The sequence below is a fragment of the Jaculus jaculus genome, chromosome 17 (assembly GCF_020740685.1).
Source record: "Jaculus jaculus isolate mJacJac1 chromosome 17, mJacJac1.mat.Y.cur, whole genome shotgun sequence".
Lineage (NCBI taxonomy): Eukaryota > Metazoa > Chordata > Mammalia > Rodentia > Dipodidae > Jaculus > Jaculus jaculus.
This window is the reverse complement of record NC_059118.1, coordinates 22,076,184-22,093,523: the sequence shown is the minus strand read 5'-3', so window position 1 is coordinate 22,093,523 and position 17,340 is coordinate 22,076,184. Positions and strand designations below refer to the sequence as shown.

Sequence of the window (17,340 nt, the reverse complement as noted above, 5' to 3'; positions counted from 1 at the left end):
GAGAGAGAGGGAGAGAGAGAGAGAGAGAACAGGGAAGGAGAGAGAGAGAATCATTCTGGTGATAGAAAAGAATTAAAGGAGAAAAGGTTCATTTTGGCTTATGGTTCAAGGAAGCACAGGACCTGGTGGTAGCCGTGCTGACAGAAGAAGGGAGTGAATGGTTACACTGTATCTACAGTCAGGAAGCAAACAGATACATGTTGGCAGTCAGCCCACATTGACCTCCCCTCCACACACTGCCTTTGCAGCCCATGGCTTAGTGTTACCCACAATCAGGGCAGGTCTGAACCCCCTCATTTAATCCTCTCTGGAAATGCCCTCACTGGTATATCCAGAAGTGAACCTTACTAATGCTGTAAGGTGCCTTTTTCCTTTCTTAAATTTCTTTATCTTTATTTTTTGGCCCTTGGTGCTTTTCTACTTGAAAAAAAAATTTTTTTTTAGTAACAACTACCAAACATATATACAATGAACCCTGATCACAATCACCTTCCATCACCCTTTTTTGCCCCCCCCCCTGCCAAAGTGAACCATCACAACTCTCATATCCACCTTATGAGTGAATAAATAGGATAGCCAAAAGCAGGTCTATCCAATGTGCCTTGGGAAAGGAATATTTGCATGGAATTCTGAATGACTCCATGTCCTTCTGTCTCCGTCATCCCAGACCACCAAATGCCCGTCTCACTGTCAACATTTTCCCTTTCCTGAAAATGTTGATATTTTTTATCCACCTCTCTAATTTTAGGAAATGAAGCTTTGTCTCATTACCACAAGTATAGTGAGAAAATGAAAACAAAAATGTCCAATGGGAATAGATTTAAAGGAAAAAGCAGTGAAGTCCATAGCCAGAGCCTGGATTCTGTGGATGGAACAGTGTGAGAAACAGCAGTCAGACCCTGACCTGCAAAGAAAGGAAGAAAGAAAAAAAGAAAGGAAGGAAGGAAAGAAAAGAAGCTTCCATCTCAAGATGCCACTCCCGCTGAACATATGATCTGAGTTTCAGGGCTGGAGGAAGCACTGTGGACACGTGGCGCTGATAGGGAAAGTGATATAACCCCAGGATAGTAGACAAGTTCTCCCACGGCATTGATATTTCATGGCCAAGAAGCTCTTTGTTTCTTTTAAAGGCAGGGGCCTGCAAGTGAGGCCAGGTCTGGCAAAGGGAGTGGAAAGATTGTTAGAGCCGCACGTTGGGACATTAGGCACAGAGACGTTGCCTCTTCCCTGTAACTGATGTCTCTCTCCACAATGCACAACCCACAAATCCTCATGGGAATAACCGAGCATTCCCAAAGAGTAGGGTCCCTTCAGAGGTGGGGGGACAGAGATGAGGGTAAGGATGGTACCAACATGTGCTGTTTACAGACTGAGTATGTCCATAAGTAATTTTAAGAAAGAAATAGACATGTATGAAAGTTTTTTTTTAAGTGATAGATGACATTAACTACGTAACAAAATCTGCTGTCAAATTAAACCATGATGGCACGCTCCTAAAACAAATGCTGGTGGGAGACATAAGATTTTACCTGGTCATGCTCCAGCCCCGAAACAAGGTTTCTGACTACCCTGTAGAGTTAGTGTTTTAGCTATTTCCTTGCAAAATTATTTTCTTCTGTGTTTAACTTTTTGGTATACATGTTTATAGTATGTGGTGTGTGTGTGTGTGTGTGTTGTACATATGTGTGCAGAGCAGTGCGCCCCCATGCACATACCTATCCCCTCGCTGCTAGGATTACAGGCATGTACAGCCATGCCTGGCATTTTTATGTGGGTGCTGGGGATCAACGCACAACCTCATGCCCGTGCAGGGAGCAGTCTTACCCACCATGCCATCTCTCCAGCCCCCCCCCCTTTGGCATGCTCACGCACAAGGCACTTTTGCCATGACCTTCGCACCCTCTGTGCATGCTGCCCTGCGCCTACTCTGCTGGAGCCAGCCGGAGCCTTCTCCGCTTTCTCGGCATCAGAAGCTCACCTATAAGTCACGTGACATCTCCAGCATTCCCATCCCATGGCACTCCCTCTCCTCCCATAGGTGCCAGTGCCCTCGGCAGTTCACCAGCATCCTTCATGCCATCGCCCAGCTCCTCATCACATGTGGCTTCCAAATGCCAGGGCACTGCAGAGAGGTGAATCTTAGCCTTAGGGGACGCATGCTAAGCCTCCCATGAGCACTAACAGTAAAATGAAGAACAAGTCATCGAGAGAGTTTGAGCCTTCTTGCAAACGAGCTGATATATAAATGTGATACTCTCCCCATCCATGTTCACAGTCTCGTGCAAACTGCTAAGCTGCGTGTCAAAGGTGGTAACTAATCTTTTTTTTTTTTTTTACGTAAAAAGGAAGCCACTCAAGACATCAAATTATGGGTGAGATCTTCAGAAATCCCTAATAATATTTAGGCAGAAATACAATTGAAGATATTTGCCTAAAATTTCCATAAAATGAGATATTACTTGATTCTCAAAATTCTGCGATTAGAAGACTGGGCTAGACTCAGCAATATATATAGGAACACAATAAAATTCTTTAATTGCTTAACCTTATAACCATTTCATTTGGCATTCTTGAGTTACCACTCATACCTTAAATGAGCTCCTTCTAGGTTTCATCATTCTGGACTATTTTAAAGAATGCCTAAGGCTGGAGAGATGGCTTAGCAGTTAAGGTGTTTGCCTAAAAAGCCAAAGGACCTCAGTTCTATTCCCCAGGACCCACGTAAGCCAGATGTACAAGGTGGCACATGCGTCCGGAGTTCGTTGGCAGTGGCTGGAGGCCCTGGCATTCGCTCTCTCTCTCTCCCTCTCCCTCCTTCCCTCTCTCTATATCTCTCACTCTCTAAAATAAATAAATATTATTTTAAAAAACAGGAGAATGCCTATTATCAAAGAGAATCATAAATGTACATAAGGAGGTTCATAACCTGGGAGAAGTTAGACTTCCTTGGATTAGTTGGTCATGGGTAAAAGAGAAGGAAGAAGCAAAAACAACTGATCCTGTTATTTAAAACATTTTGGCAGAAGAATGATGTAAAACTATGGGGTGTAATACAAAGGCACTTGTCAAACACGCATCTGAGTTTTGACCCCAAAGAGAGAAATCTCTGTGTCTATCTGTCTCTATAAACACAGATAGATAGATAGATAGATAGATAGATAGATAGATAGATAGATAGATAGATACATACATACATACATACATACATACATACATACATACATACATACATAGAGCGAACGAGTAAGAAACAGAGACAGAGAGATTTACGAGAAAGAATTGACCAATGTGATAGTGGGAACTGGCTAGAAAAGCCTGATGTTTATCCAGACATTCTAGACTGGAAATTCCACGGTCTGCAGTCCACAGACAGAACCTCCTATTGTTCAGAGAATACTTAGTTCTGTTTTTAAGGCCTTTCAATGTACTGTGTCAGACTATTTTCCACACCTTTGATGAGAAATCTCTATCTTACAGCTTTGCTAAGATATAATAGTGTACACGGAATGGACACAGTTGAGGGGTTTGTACGTGTGCAAAGCCCCAGCCTTCCTGCACACAATCAAAATCAGACGTAGCTAGTGCTTTCCAAAGCATCCTTGTGTCCTGTTTCATTTTTGAAAAAATATTTTATTTTATTTATTAGAGAGACAGAGAAAGAGAGAGTGGGCATGCCAGGATCTCTAGCCACTGAAAATGAGCTCCAAACATATTCACTACCTTGTGCATCTGGCTTACGTGGGTTCTGTGGAGTCAAACCTGGGTCCTTAGGCTTCACAGTGAAGTGCCTTAACCGCTAACCCGTCTCTCCAGCCATCCTTTTCCATTTTTGAGAAGGGGTGTTGCTACTATTGTTCTCTCTGTGTGTACAAGGATGCTTAACATGACCTGGACCCACTTAACAAACATGAAATGTATAGTAGCATATTGTTAAGAGCAGGCGCAATGGTGTGCACTAACCCTCTAGAAGTTATCCATCTAACATAACAAATACCCACTGCCATTGCCCCGCCACACCCACCTCGGGTAACTGCTATTATATTCTGGTTCTGTGAGTTTTCCAGGCCTCATACTGAGAGAGTCATGCAGGCTTTGTCCTGTGACTGGCTTCTTTCACATATATTCACCAGATTTATTTATGTGTTTAACATGATAGGATGTCCATTTTTTTAAGACTGAATATTTATACATAGATAGATGGATGGATAGATAGATAACCACATTTTCTTTATTTATTCATTCATTGATGGATATTTGCTTCCAAATCTTGAATGTTAGATATCTCTTCAGACTCCTGATTTTAGGGATGTATGTAAATATGTATGTGTGTACATATGCATGTATTTATGTATGTATTCAGAAGTGGAATTGCTGGACTGTAATATTTTTATTTTAATCTTTTCTTAGTTTTTATGAGAGAGAGTGAGAGAGAGAGAGAGAGAGAGAGAGAGAGGATTGGCATGCCAGGGCCTCCAGCCACTTCAATCAAACTCCACCTTGGGCACATATGTCACCTTGTGTGTCTGGCTCATGTGAGTTCTGGGGAGTTAAACCTGGGTCCTTAGGCCTCATAGACAAGCACCTTAACTGCTAAGCCATCTCTCCAGCCCTATTTGTTGGGTTTTGTTTTTTTTTTGTTTGTTTTTTTGTTTTGCTTTGTTTTGTTTTGTTTTTCAAGATAGGGTCTCACTCTAGCCCAGGCTGACCTGGAATTCACTGTATAGTCTCAGGGTGGCCTTGAATTCACAGCGATCCTCCTACCTCTGCCTCCCGAGTGCTGGGACTAAAGGTGTGCGCCACCACGCCTGGCTCCAGCCCTATTTTAATATTTTTGAGGAACCCCATATTGTTTTTGGCATGCCATTTAATGGTCCCACAACAGTATGCAAAGGTTCCAGTATCTCCACAGATTCATCAACCTTTTAAATTGTTTGTGTTTGTATAGCTATCCTTACAAGAGTGAAGTGATATTTCATGATGGTTTAATATGCATTTCCTTGATAATGATGCTGAGCATTATTTAAAGTGCCTATTGACCACCTGTATTTTTGTTTTGTTTTGTTTTACAGAATGTTCTGTTCAAGTGTTTTGCATGCTTTTTAAAAATCAAGATATTTGGTCTAGGAAGGACATGACTCAGTGGTTAAAACGCTTGCTTATAAGGCCAAATGCCCTGGGTTCAATTCACCAGTACCCACTTAAAGCCAGATATACAGGGTGATGCATATGTCCGGAATTCATTTCCAGTGGCAAGAGGCTCTGGCATGACTATCCTCCCTCCTTTTCTCGTTCTCTCTCTCTCTCTCTCTCCCTCCCTCTTCCTCTCTTTCAAATAAATAAACAAATATTTTTTTAAAAAATCAAGATATGTGATTTATTTGGTTGGCTTTTTACTACTTTTGCTTATTTTATTTTATGCTATTAACTCAAAAGGCATTCTTTGCCTACCTTGTATGAGATATGTGGTTTGCAAGAATTTCCCCCTGTTCTATACATTGCCTTTACATTTTGTTATTTCCTCTATAACACATGTGGTTTTGTGGGGGTTTTTTTACTTTGGTAATTTGTTTTTTCTATGTATACTTTTATTTTTATGCTTTTGGTGTCAAGTGCAAGAAATTGCCAACACCAGTGCCAAGAAGCATTAGCCTTTTTCTTCTTGGAGTTGTATCGTTTGGGGTCATGGCGTGAATCCTTTGAGCCATAGCGAGTAGACTTCAGTTCTGAGGAGAGAGAAAGGTCCGTTGCACTGCTGTGCCCTTGGGCGTCCACTTTGTTAGCATGCAGTCGCTCCCAGCGATGCCTGGCGCATAGTAAGCATTGCACACTCTCAATCATTACAACTTTCTTATTTGTGTGGTGGTAGTGAAGTCAGGGAGGAAGGAGATCCAAGTTTTGGTCCCCACCATGCTAAGTTTGCAGAAGCCATGACTAAACCATTGTGAGCAGTTAGCTTCTTGTTGCTGGGACAAGACACCTGATGGGAACCAGCTCTTGGGAGGGAAATGTTTATGTGAACTTAAGAGTCTCAAAGGAAAATCAAGGTAGGGAAAGCAGAGCAGGCCTAAGCAGGAAGCCTGGGTCATGTCTCCACGTCAACAGTAAGGAAGTAATCTCAGAGTGAGTCAGCACTATCACCGGCCAGCGGGCTGAACTCTAAGGTCCCAGAACAGCCTGTAAGTCTCCAGCTGGGGCCGAAGGAGGCTTAATCCTAAACCCTATCCCACCACAACCATCGATTTTCTCCTCTAGAAACCGAGAGTGCTGACCCAGCCATCTGCCAAGCTTACACATTATAAGATTCAAGTCCTAAACTTGAGCTGTAAGAACTTTCTGGCTTGAAGATAGCTTCTCCATGCCGAGCTCCCCCAGATGTGTCAAAGCCGCCTGATAGATTCACAAGGAAGCCTCTCGCCTCTGTTTCTCTTTCTGAGGGCGGCTGATCTGTTTACTTGTCACCAAGATGGTTCCCTGTCAGCTCATCAAAGCTGTCATAAACCAGCCCACAGCAGGGAGAAGGGGAGACTGTTTTGATTTGTCTGCTATGCCGTGTCTTCCTTCCTTTGGGATCCTTTCTGGGAAAAAATAAAATAAAAAAAATTTTAAAAGTTCAAAACAAAATGCTTTCAGCCACCATAGGGAGAAATGCCTGTGACCTGAAGAAGCAGAGCCCACTCCAGGAAGACTTGACTTGACGGGAGATCCTTCCAGCCAGGCTCATCCTCCAGCTCAGGGAGGCTCAAAGGCCCTTCCCTTTCTTCCCCGGATAAAGAGCTCATTACCAGTGTCTCGAATGCTGTGATCACAGGTGAAGGAGTGAGAGTAACTCCCACGTGATGGAGAATCTGACACAGAGCAGAGGAGTGAGTGGTCCATGCTGTCTCCTCTAAAAAGATGGGACTCCTAGCTTTTGCCATTGCAGGGTGTAGCAGCCAACTTCTTGTTGGTAGGACAAAATACCTGACAAAAGTCAGGTTAGGCGAAGAAGAGACTATTTCACCCTGGGTTCCAGGTTGCAGCCCGTCATGGTGGAGAAGGGCACAGTGGCAAGGGTTTGAGGCAGCTGGTCCCATTCGGTCCACGGGGAGGAACCAGAGAGTAACTTGCTGCTTGGCCAGCTCTCTCCTCTTTGTATAGTGCGGGACTCCAGCCCATGGGATGGTGCTGCCCACCATCAAGGTGGGTCTCTTCTTCCCACCTCAATTAACTCAAGACAATTCCTCACAAACACGCCCAGAGGCTAACCTCATGCAGGTAGTCCCACAAGGGCAATTCTAGGTCCTGTCAAGTTGACAGTCTGTAAACATCACACAGGGGAATGGTTAAAAGGGTCTCATTCCCCTCCTCCTTCTGCTTGTCTTTGTCCCATTGGCCTTCAGTTTGCTCCTGTCCACCGAGGAGAGGAAGAGTGAGCATCCAGTATCCAGTAGGATGTAGATGTCAAGCCGAGTTCTGAGCCTTGACGTTCAGACTGGAACCTCTCTCTTCTTTCACATCCAAGCCCGCAAGCTTTCTTCTGTCACTTGCTCTGTGCAATAAATGAGTGTCATGATCTGTAAAGTGGGACTGGCAAACAGAGAGAGAGAGAAAAAAAAAAGCCTTATTATGATGGGAAATCAATCCACAGTATTATACAATGTGATGATCACTATCCTGAGCAATCTTTTCCAAATGACCGAACCATTGATTTTTCCCCCCAGCCAACTGAATGAATGAATTAAAGTGAAATTCTTATCATTTCTATCAAGGCTATATTACATTGCTTAGTGTTTCAAACCAAAAGGTACTAACCCTTCCACTGACTTTATTTTGCACCCTAGTATTCATAGTGCCATCTCCAAATTAGAAGAAAATTCAGATACAAAATCCCTCATAATTTCTTCTATCTGACTTTCCCTGCTGTCACTTTTACATATGGCCCTCCAGCAATGAAAAAAAAAACTCTCAGAAACCTATTATTTGGGTTTTGAACAGATATAATTATTTATTTGGTAATTTTTTGTAACTTCCTCTCAAGGTTCTGTTTTTCCCACTTTTGAAGTCAAAATAAACTATGCTGCCTTTTCCTATGAACATGATTTAAATATTTAAGGGGTTCTCAGCATATATGTTATAATAATTGTTAGGTTTTAGGAAAGAACCCAGTTCAAGAGAGGCACAGAGTCCAATCATCCTTCAGGTAAAGTGTTTATTACAGGTGACAAGGCAGCAGCCTGAAGGGAAGCCTCAGCCCACCCGAGGAGAGTGCAGTGTATTCAGCCCAGGACCCTAGACCATGCAATGATGCCACCCATGGTTAGGGAGGATCCTCCCATATCAGTTAAGGTGGACTAGAAACTCCCTCACAGACATGTCCAGTAGTTTGTCTCTTAGGTGATTCTAGATTCTATCAAGCAGATAATCAATATTAACTATCACAACCACTTTCTTTATGACTTATTCTAATGCACTTTTTCCTCACATAAGGGTTTTCTTGTTTGTTTGTTTGTTTGTTTGTTTGTTTTGAGGTAGGGTCTCACTCTAGCCCAGGCTGACCTGAAATTCACTATGTAGTCTCAAGATGGCCTTGAACTCAAGGCAATCCTCCTCCCTCTGCCTCCCAAATGCTGGGAGTAAAGGTGTGCACTACCATGCCCACTTCCCACACTCAGCTATTAATGTGCTTTTTTTTTTTTCTTTCTTTTCAATTTTTTAAGGTAGGATCTTACTCTAGCCCAGGCTGGCCTAGAATTCACTATGTAATCTCAGGGTGGCCTTGAACTCACAGCAATCCTCCTACCTCTGCCTCCCAAGGGCTGCGATTAAAGGCGTGTGCCACCACACCCAGCTTTATTAATGTTTTTAAGCAAAGGAATTAGCTAAGAAATAATTTAACTTAGAGAAGCTGAGAAATTAGTTCTTTAATATGCCTCCAATGAGGGAAGAAAAAAGGCTTAGCACATGTTTTTCATGCCTACCAACCTCAAACTTTAAAATACTTGAAAAATTAATAATTAAGTTTAGGGATGAAAAGATGGCTTAGTGGTTAAAGGTGCTTGCTTGAAAGCCTGATGGCCTGAGTTTAATTCCACAGTATCCCCATAAAGTCAAATGCACAAAGTGATGCATACATCTAGAGGTCATTTGCAAGGGCCCTGGCACACCCATTCTCTCTCTTTCTCTTTCTCTTTCCCTCTTTCTCTCTTTCTGTCTCCTCTTATGAATGAATAAATAAGATATTTTTAAATATATTTTAATATTGTAAGCATGGATTATAAGCAGTGGTAAATATGAGGAGACTCAGAGTGTCAGATCATAATGTACCTTGGAAGACCTATTAGTCTGTTTTTTCACTGTGAATATTTCAATAGCATCCATCCATTTTTCATGTGAGTACCACTTAAGGTTTCATTTCCTTGCCTTCTTGTTCATTTTTGTTGTTACACTTTTGCTATCAGAAAAGATAGGGAAAGACAAGGGTAAGTGATCAGGTAGCATAATTAGGGTAGGGAATTACAGGGGATGCAAGAAGACAGACTGGGGGCTATTATTCAGAAGAAGCAGTAGAAAAGGAGGGGACGTACCAGAATCAAACCATGTGTGGGAGGCAAAGTGGAGAGGACCAGTGTGAGGAGGTGAGGGGAAGCTGGATATTGGGAATGGTGCCCACTTCTCCATAGCAACAGGATGGCAAGGATTGGTGCAATTCATTGTGATGGGAAATAAACGAGTAAGGATATATTTAGGGAGTGTTATATTTCATTTTGGACATATTTCATTGTATAGCTATGGGGCATCCCATATGATTCAGGGACAGATTTGTAATTGGCAAATTGGCAGATTTGCAGTCAGGCAGACTGGCCAGTAGGACCTGTGCCCTAAGGAAGAAAACCAGGCTACATTTTAGTCCTGACGTCCTGAGAGAAACTTCTGAGTAGAAAGTCCCCCTTAAGCCAGGTGGGGTGGCACATACCTTTAATCTCAGCACTCAGCAGGCAGAGGTAGGAGAATTGCCGGGAATTCAAAGCTATCCTGAGGTGACACAGTGAATTCCAGGTCAGCCTGGGCTAGAGTGAGACCCCCCCTGCTCCCTCCATAAAGTCCCCCTTGATACCTTTGCTTTGTTTAAGTTTTAGAATTCCTTTGTGGTACAATGTTACCTTAAAATGTGGAAGTGACATTTAAAGTACACGAGACCATAGTCTAACTTTTACCCTGAAAAGAAAAAAAAAAAAAATAGAGAACTTCTGCTTCATCTAGTCATGTGACCAAGCAAAGGGCTTCATCTAATCACTTTACAAATGTTGCTAGGATACCAAGGATATACTTCTTACAGTGTTAGAAGGAGCCATCTTGTGAGATTTGAATAGTCACAGTTTGTGTGACAGATGTGTGATGTTTACCAGTATGGTTTATTGAGCACTACTGTTTACTATTTTTCATGTGGATACCATAAAAGCTTCACTTTCTACCTTATTTTGTGTGTGTGTGTGTGTGTGTGTGTGTGTGTGTGTGTGTGTGTGTGGTGTGGGGAGTGTGAGATATATGAACTTGTATGTGTTGATAATAGACCCTGTACACTTGACCTTGGTGGCAAGAGGAGAATGTTGGGTGTCCCATCATTCATATTACCCACTGTTTTGCCCTTACAAAAAGTCTCTTACTAGTTCTGGAGATTGCTATTCACAAGCCTCAGAAATTTTCCAGTCTCTACTCCCCAACAGAATGTGGGTCACGGGGCTTTCAAATGCTCATGGCCACACTCAGCTGTTTCTGTGGACTGTGGAGATTAGAGCTCAGGTGATCTCAGGGCCCCTCTACCCCTCATGCTGTGGAGAAGGCACACATAACTACTGAGCCATCTCTTCAGCTCCTTGTTGCTTTATTTAGTTTTGTTGCATTGTATGAATACCATAACACCCCATTGGAATCACTAACAGAAGATGTGATTTTAGAAGCGACAAGTTGTCAGACTCAGACATCTGCCCCAACTGTAAGGCAAGGAGGCTGTCTGTGATGGACAAAAAGGTGTCAGAACTGGAGACAGCACAACCGTCTTCAAGGCCCAGGTTTTCATCTACTTAATGGTCTTTTGGGAAGTCACTTTCCTCCTTTGAGTATTACTGGCTTTTTCTAAAAACATGGATAAATCATTTCTGTATCACAGGACTATTTGGAGATTAGGGCTGAAAGAGCCAAGGAAAGGGATAATTACAACATTCTTTCTGTTCTAGACCAAAGCGTTTCCAGCTATTCTTCTTCATAGAGTTCGAACTGCCTGCAGCTGCTATGGCTGCAATCTTCAATTGAATGAAGAAAAAAAAATGATAATTCTTTTCTCTTGCAGTGCATAGTATGGGACTGGGACTCCAATGGCAAACATGACTTTATTGGAGAATTCACCTCAACATTCAAGGAGATGAGAGGAGCAATGGAAGGGAAACAGGTATGTGGTGAACCTCTGGTCATGCTTTCTAGACATTCTTTCTGACCTATCTTTAGTTATAAATGAAACAGCTGGAGATAAAACGTCAAAGTATGGTTAAGTCTGACAAACAGGGAGCATGATGGGAGACAATTCTAAAACAAGCCCAAATCCAAGGCATTTCTGTGACCTTTGTCAACACACCACCCCGAACTGGTACTGATTCTCCATTGATGGAATTAAGAGGTTGAACGAGAAAAATGTCTATTTTCCTTTAGCTATGCAATCTTGGTAAAGTAAATTTACTTTTCCAAGGGTCACAATTTAAGAACAGCACTAAATTATTGGTAGAGTCGCTTGCTGGATAATAAAAAACATAGCCAGAGAAACTGGCTCTATGGACTGTACAGAGCCCGTCTGTGCTGAGCTGATACATCAGTGACGGTTTATTAATACCACTACTGGAGATCTACATCGTTCTATAGAGTTTTGCCTTATTCACTTCTATAAACAGAAATAGCCAAATCGATAAATGTGGGAAACATTTCATCTTGAGTCTCCAATGAGGTTCTTGAAAGTAAGATAAAATATGTCATAATTGAAGCTCACCAAGGCTAGATACTTTAAAATAAACAGATAAGTCTGTAACTCCCACCGAGGCCATCAGACACATTCTACCTGTTATCTATATAAGTGAGATACAAAAAAAAAAAAATTAGTTCAACCATTGGTCCCTATGTTGACACATTTGCACAGTGCGAGCCATTCTCTTCTTTATTGATTCTATAGTATTTTGCTGTGCCTGGCTGTAAGTGTGGCATGATGACTCATCATGCCAACAGTGCCTCTGTTCTCCCGAAGCTGACAGATGATGGGAGTCAGGTTAGGATCTAAACACAAATCAAACAAACAAAAATTAAATTGCAATTTCAACTTGTGACAAATGTTATGAAAATAATACTTGGGCTGGAGAGATGGCTTAGTGGCTAATTCACTTGTCTACAAAGCCAAAGGACGCAAGATTGATTCCTCAAGATCTACATAAGTCAGATGCACAAGGTGGTGCATGCATTTGAAGTTCATTTGCAAGGCCAGGGCCCTGGCACGCCCATTCTCTCTTTCTCTATCTGCCTCTCTCTCTCTCTCTCTCTCTCTCTCTCTCTCAAATGACTTTAAAAAATAGCATATATATATATATGAACACATGATGGAGAGTGGTTGAGGAAGACACCCAACACTGACCTCTGGACTAAGGCACACATGCGTGCACATGTACCCACACACATACAAGCATATGCACATACACAAATTTATCTTGTTATATTAGCCATATTGAAAGGTTCAATAGCCTCATGTGGCCGGTGTCTGCCATTTGGATGAGACAGACCATTTCATTGGGCTGTGTTTCAAAGGGTGAAACCAAAGTCTGCTCTGGTTACTGTGTAGATAATCAAATAGAGACAAGAGAATGAGACAAGGGTATCTGTTAGAAAGCTACTGCTATAGATGGGACAAGATGTGATAATTGTTGCAGGAAACTGAGTCACACAGAGTTGCCACCAGAGATAAGAGTAGAGAGTCGGGAAATTTATTCGTGTTGACATGGACTCGGGGGAGTAACTCCCAAAGCCTGAGTGCTGAGCTCTGGTACCGCAGGGTCTTATAGACAACTACAACGGGCAGTGTGACGTCATCTTGAATTCTTTACACTATTGGCGGGTGAAAAGTTTCTAAGGTTACGTCATTTGGGGGCACACACAGAAAATTCCTTAGCAACCAATCGGGGGTAAGAAAGTAGGACGTAGGACAGAAAGCTGTTTGCTCAGGGCTGATTGTGCCTGTGGCGGCACTGACCAGATAACACACCAGCAGGCGCAGCTGCGTAGATGGGGGAGACTCAGGGTCACGCTGTCTCCCTGGGTGACGTTTGGACAATAGGAATTGTTTTAGAGCATCTTCTGGGTCTGGTTCCTTTGTTAAATTTCTTCTACCACAATAATGACCTGGACTGAAGAAATGGTGATGGAGATAAACAAAGTGATAAGTTTTGAGGTTGGAAATGGGAAACGTAAAACGTGTTGAGAGATTGGAGAAAGTGGGGCAGAAAAATAATGATACAAGGGTACAATGGATCCTGAGATGAGGAAGCCTTGTGGCAGAAAGGACCAGTTTGTGAAAAAATAAAGTTTGAGAATTTGGTTTTGGAAAACTGGCACACAGACGAGTTTACCTGAAAATGTGTATTAGGAGTGATCAAAGGAAAGGAGGGGATTTAAAGCTGAGAGAAGAGAGTTAACTTAGGGAGAACAGACAGCTGTGAGGGCAGAGGAAGCGTAAGCTTAAGAAAGCAAAGTGTGGGGCTGGAGCGATGGCTCAGCAGTTAAAGGCTCTTTCTTGTAAAGCCTGATGGCCAGGGTTTGATTCCCCAATACCCACATAATGCTAGATGCACAAAGTGACAACATGTGTTTGGAGGTCATTTGCAGTAGCACCCTGGCCTACCCATACTATCTCTCTCTCTCTCCCTCCCTCTCTCACTCTTGTAAATAAATAAATAAAAACAAATAGATTGTTTTTAAAACCCCAGGAGATAGCATCAGAGGGAAAAAGAGGCACCATCATTCTCATTCCCCCCTTTTTTGTACAGCTCATTATTCCAAAGGTACAGAGTAAACTCTTTATTAAATCTTGATTAATTCTTGAGTACCTCACACAAGCATCCTCAGTTTGCGGTAACCAAAGAGAAATATCTCAAAGCCAGACAGGAGAGTCCCTCCAAGGCATTGTGGACAAGGTATTATGGTCAACAGGCCAGGACCGGGGGTGAGACAAATATGTTGTTACTATCAGAGCCACCGTTGAATACAGTTCCCCGGGCCCCTGGTGGCTCCTCCTCAGTAATGAGGACCTATGGAATTATCTGTTGCTGATTAACACATTGCCCACTAACTTCCTGGCTGAAAAAACAGCCATCATTACTGGTCACTTTCTTGACTGGCAATGTTGGCTTGAGTTTACCTCCAACCTCTCCTCTCTGCTCCTCATGCTGTGAAATGAACTCTCTTGCATTTGGTTCTTGGCATAAGCCTAAGCTTTTTTACAGGATGGTGAAGAAAAAAAAAAAAAAAAAAAAAAAAAACCTCTTTCTAGAAGCAAGAGAAGTCAGCTCCAAAACATAAGCTCTTCTCCAGACTCTGCCTTTATCCCATCTGCTAATAGTTTATTGGCCAAAGCAAGTCACATGACTAAGCTTAGCACCACTGTAGGAAGAAATCACACAGATGGGTGTATGCTGGGAGGAATGGATCACTGCAGAGCACATAACGATCTGTCTCATTCCCACCTGCCTTACAAGCCACTTCATTTTCAAGCACTGATTATCAGTAAGTGAAATGTCTTCTTGGGGCCAGCCACAGAGACAAGATGGTGGGCAGTGATGGTCAGTGATCCTGGAGTAATTGGTTCACAAGTGATTTTGTCCCATGAAGTCCCCTGTGGGCTGGAAAGGCTGCAAACAGTTCTGGATAACCCCCAGCTAATTCCTCAGTTCCCAGCCCCTCCAGAAGCTGTGCTTCCCTCCTCAAAGAAGCGCCTCTGGGAGCTGTTGTGCCGCTTGTGAAATATATCAAGCCAATGAATATCTGCGTTTATAGCAAAGGTTCCAGAAAGCGCATCAGTGTCTGTACTTCCTGTAGCCGATATTCAATAGTCATTTGTTTTACTACCTTTTGTGGCAACTCCTGGGTGCTAAGACTTGGCATTTGGACATCACTCAACTATACTGCCGTCAACACATTACTACATGCCAGGCTCTGGTCTAAATATAGTGCACAGATTAATAATTAAATTACTTAATTATTAATTGACGGTAAGCCAATGAGAATAGATATCATAAGCTTGACTTTATTTGATAATTTCCATAAATAGAGGCAATATACCATAATCATAATCCCCTACAACCACTACCACCTTCTAACCCCTCCCAAATCTCCTCTCCTCTGAATCCCTTCTTTCCAACTGGTCTCTCTTCTATTTTTATGTCATCATTTTTCCCCTCCTATTATACAGGTCTTGTATAGGCAGAGTCAGCCACCATGAGATCATGAATATCAAAGCCATTTTGTACCTGAAAGATAATATTGTAAGCACTCCTTCCTTTGGCTCTGACATTCCTTCTGCCACAACGGTCCTTAAGTCTTAGAGAGTGTGATAGGGATGTCTCACTTAGTGCTGAACACCCAACTCTCACTTCTCAGTGAATTTTGAGTCTCTGACATCTGAAAAGAGAGAACTTCTCTAACCAAAAGAGAGAATAGCATTAATATATGGGCACAAACACCAGCGTTTAGAGGGCAGTTTGGCAGGCATATAAGCTTGATTTTAGAGAGGAGGCATCCATGGCATGGAGGCATCAAGCGATTTGTACAAGGTCACACACCTAGTAAGGGAAGGGACTAGAACTTATATATATATATATATATATATATATATATATATATATATATATATATATATATACACACACACATACATACATAATACACATACATACATACATACACACACATCCACACACATATATATATGTATGTATCAGGCAGTATGTTCATGTTATTCTCAATTAGTCTCCTGTTCTGCCCCCTAGAGTTAAGGGTTACCACCTAGAGACCATATGCTAGCCCTCCAGTTCAGCGGGCCCACTGTGCTGCCAGGAGGCTGAGCTCTGCAAGTGACTCAGCTCCTTCCTGAGAAGCCTCTCATGCCCTGACCCTCTCGTTGCAGGTGCAGTGGGAATGCATCAACCCCAAGTACAAAGCCAAGAAGAAGAACTACAAAAACTCAGGCATGGTGATTCTGAACCAGTGCAAGGTATGTGGGTAGCCGTCTCTTCCAGAAGTCAGAAGCCAGGGTGGTCTGCGAGGAAGGGTCATTCAAGTTGCGCGATCAGGGCAGGAGAGATATCACAAGGAAACGATCTTCTCGCAGCCAAAATGGGAATCTCAATGTATTGTTAGACAACAAAGAGAGTTGTAATTATGGGTGATTTTTAGAACTGTGATAGCTGATGCCACTATCCTCTCCCTGGAAACAATCAGGAGAGTCCTTGTCATCTGTCAGGCTGTTCTGAGCAGTGCTGAGGATGATCGGCAAACAGGCAGCCAACATTCCTGAAACACTGGCTATGTGCCTGATGCAAGGCTAAGTGATATATGGTTCACATTTGTTCTCAAAGGGTAATGTGGAAATCAAACAATGAAAGATTAAAGGGCCTGGAAATTCCTCCACAATGGAGCCCCAGCATTGCATAGAATCCTATGTGCTAATATCCATACCTCTAAGCTCATATCTGAGAGTAATTTTGCTGCTAGTTGAGTACTTACTACGTGAGAGTCAGTACCATTTAAGTTTTTAATCACCACCCTGAGATTTCTACTTTCAATAAGGCTTGCTACTTTCAAAGTGGCTCAGAGTCACACACAAGGTTAAGTTTAAGAACTAAGGTGTTAACCCCTGTCAGTGTGACCCCACCATATAGATCTTAAGCGCTGTCTAGACTTTACACACACAGAGATGCTCCTTGAATTATGATGGGGCTATATCCCAGGAGACCCATATTAAGTTTTAAATATCCTAAGTAGAAAACACATTAAGTAGATGTGAGCTGTCAGATATGGCTTAGCAACACAGTGCACCATACAGTATTGTTTGTTTACCCTCATGATTGCGTTGCTGATGGAAAACTGGAGCACCCTGCTGCTACCCAGCACCAATAGACTATCAACAAAAAGAGTATTTCTAATCTGGGAAAATATCAGAATTTAAAATGTGGTTTCTACTGAATGCATATCACTTTCAGACCATAGTAAAGTTAAAACACAAGTGAACCATCATAAAGGAGAGAGAGAGAGAATGAATACTGGGTTCCTTCTCCCACA

General features: G+C 42.4%; 1 protein-coding gene across 4 annotated transcripts in view; it reads left to right on the top strand.

Annotated features, from left to right (window-relative positions):
- Positions 1-17,340, top strand: part of Cpne4 (copine 4) — a 568,085-nt gene that overhangs the window by 480,207 nt on the left and 70,538 nt on the right. For all 4 annotated transcript variants that reach the window (XM_045137041.1, XM_004664327.3, XM_045137042.1 and 1 more), the window contains 2 exons: positions 11,327-11,425; positions 16,187-16,273. In XM_045137041.1, the coding sequence (XP_044992976.1) occupies positions 11,327-11,425; positions 16,187-16,273 (186 nt within the window). The remainder of the gene's footprint in view (positions 1-11,326; positions 11,426-16,186; positions 16,274-17,340) is intronic.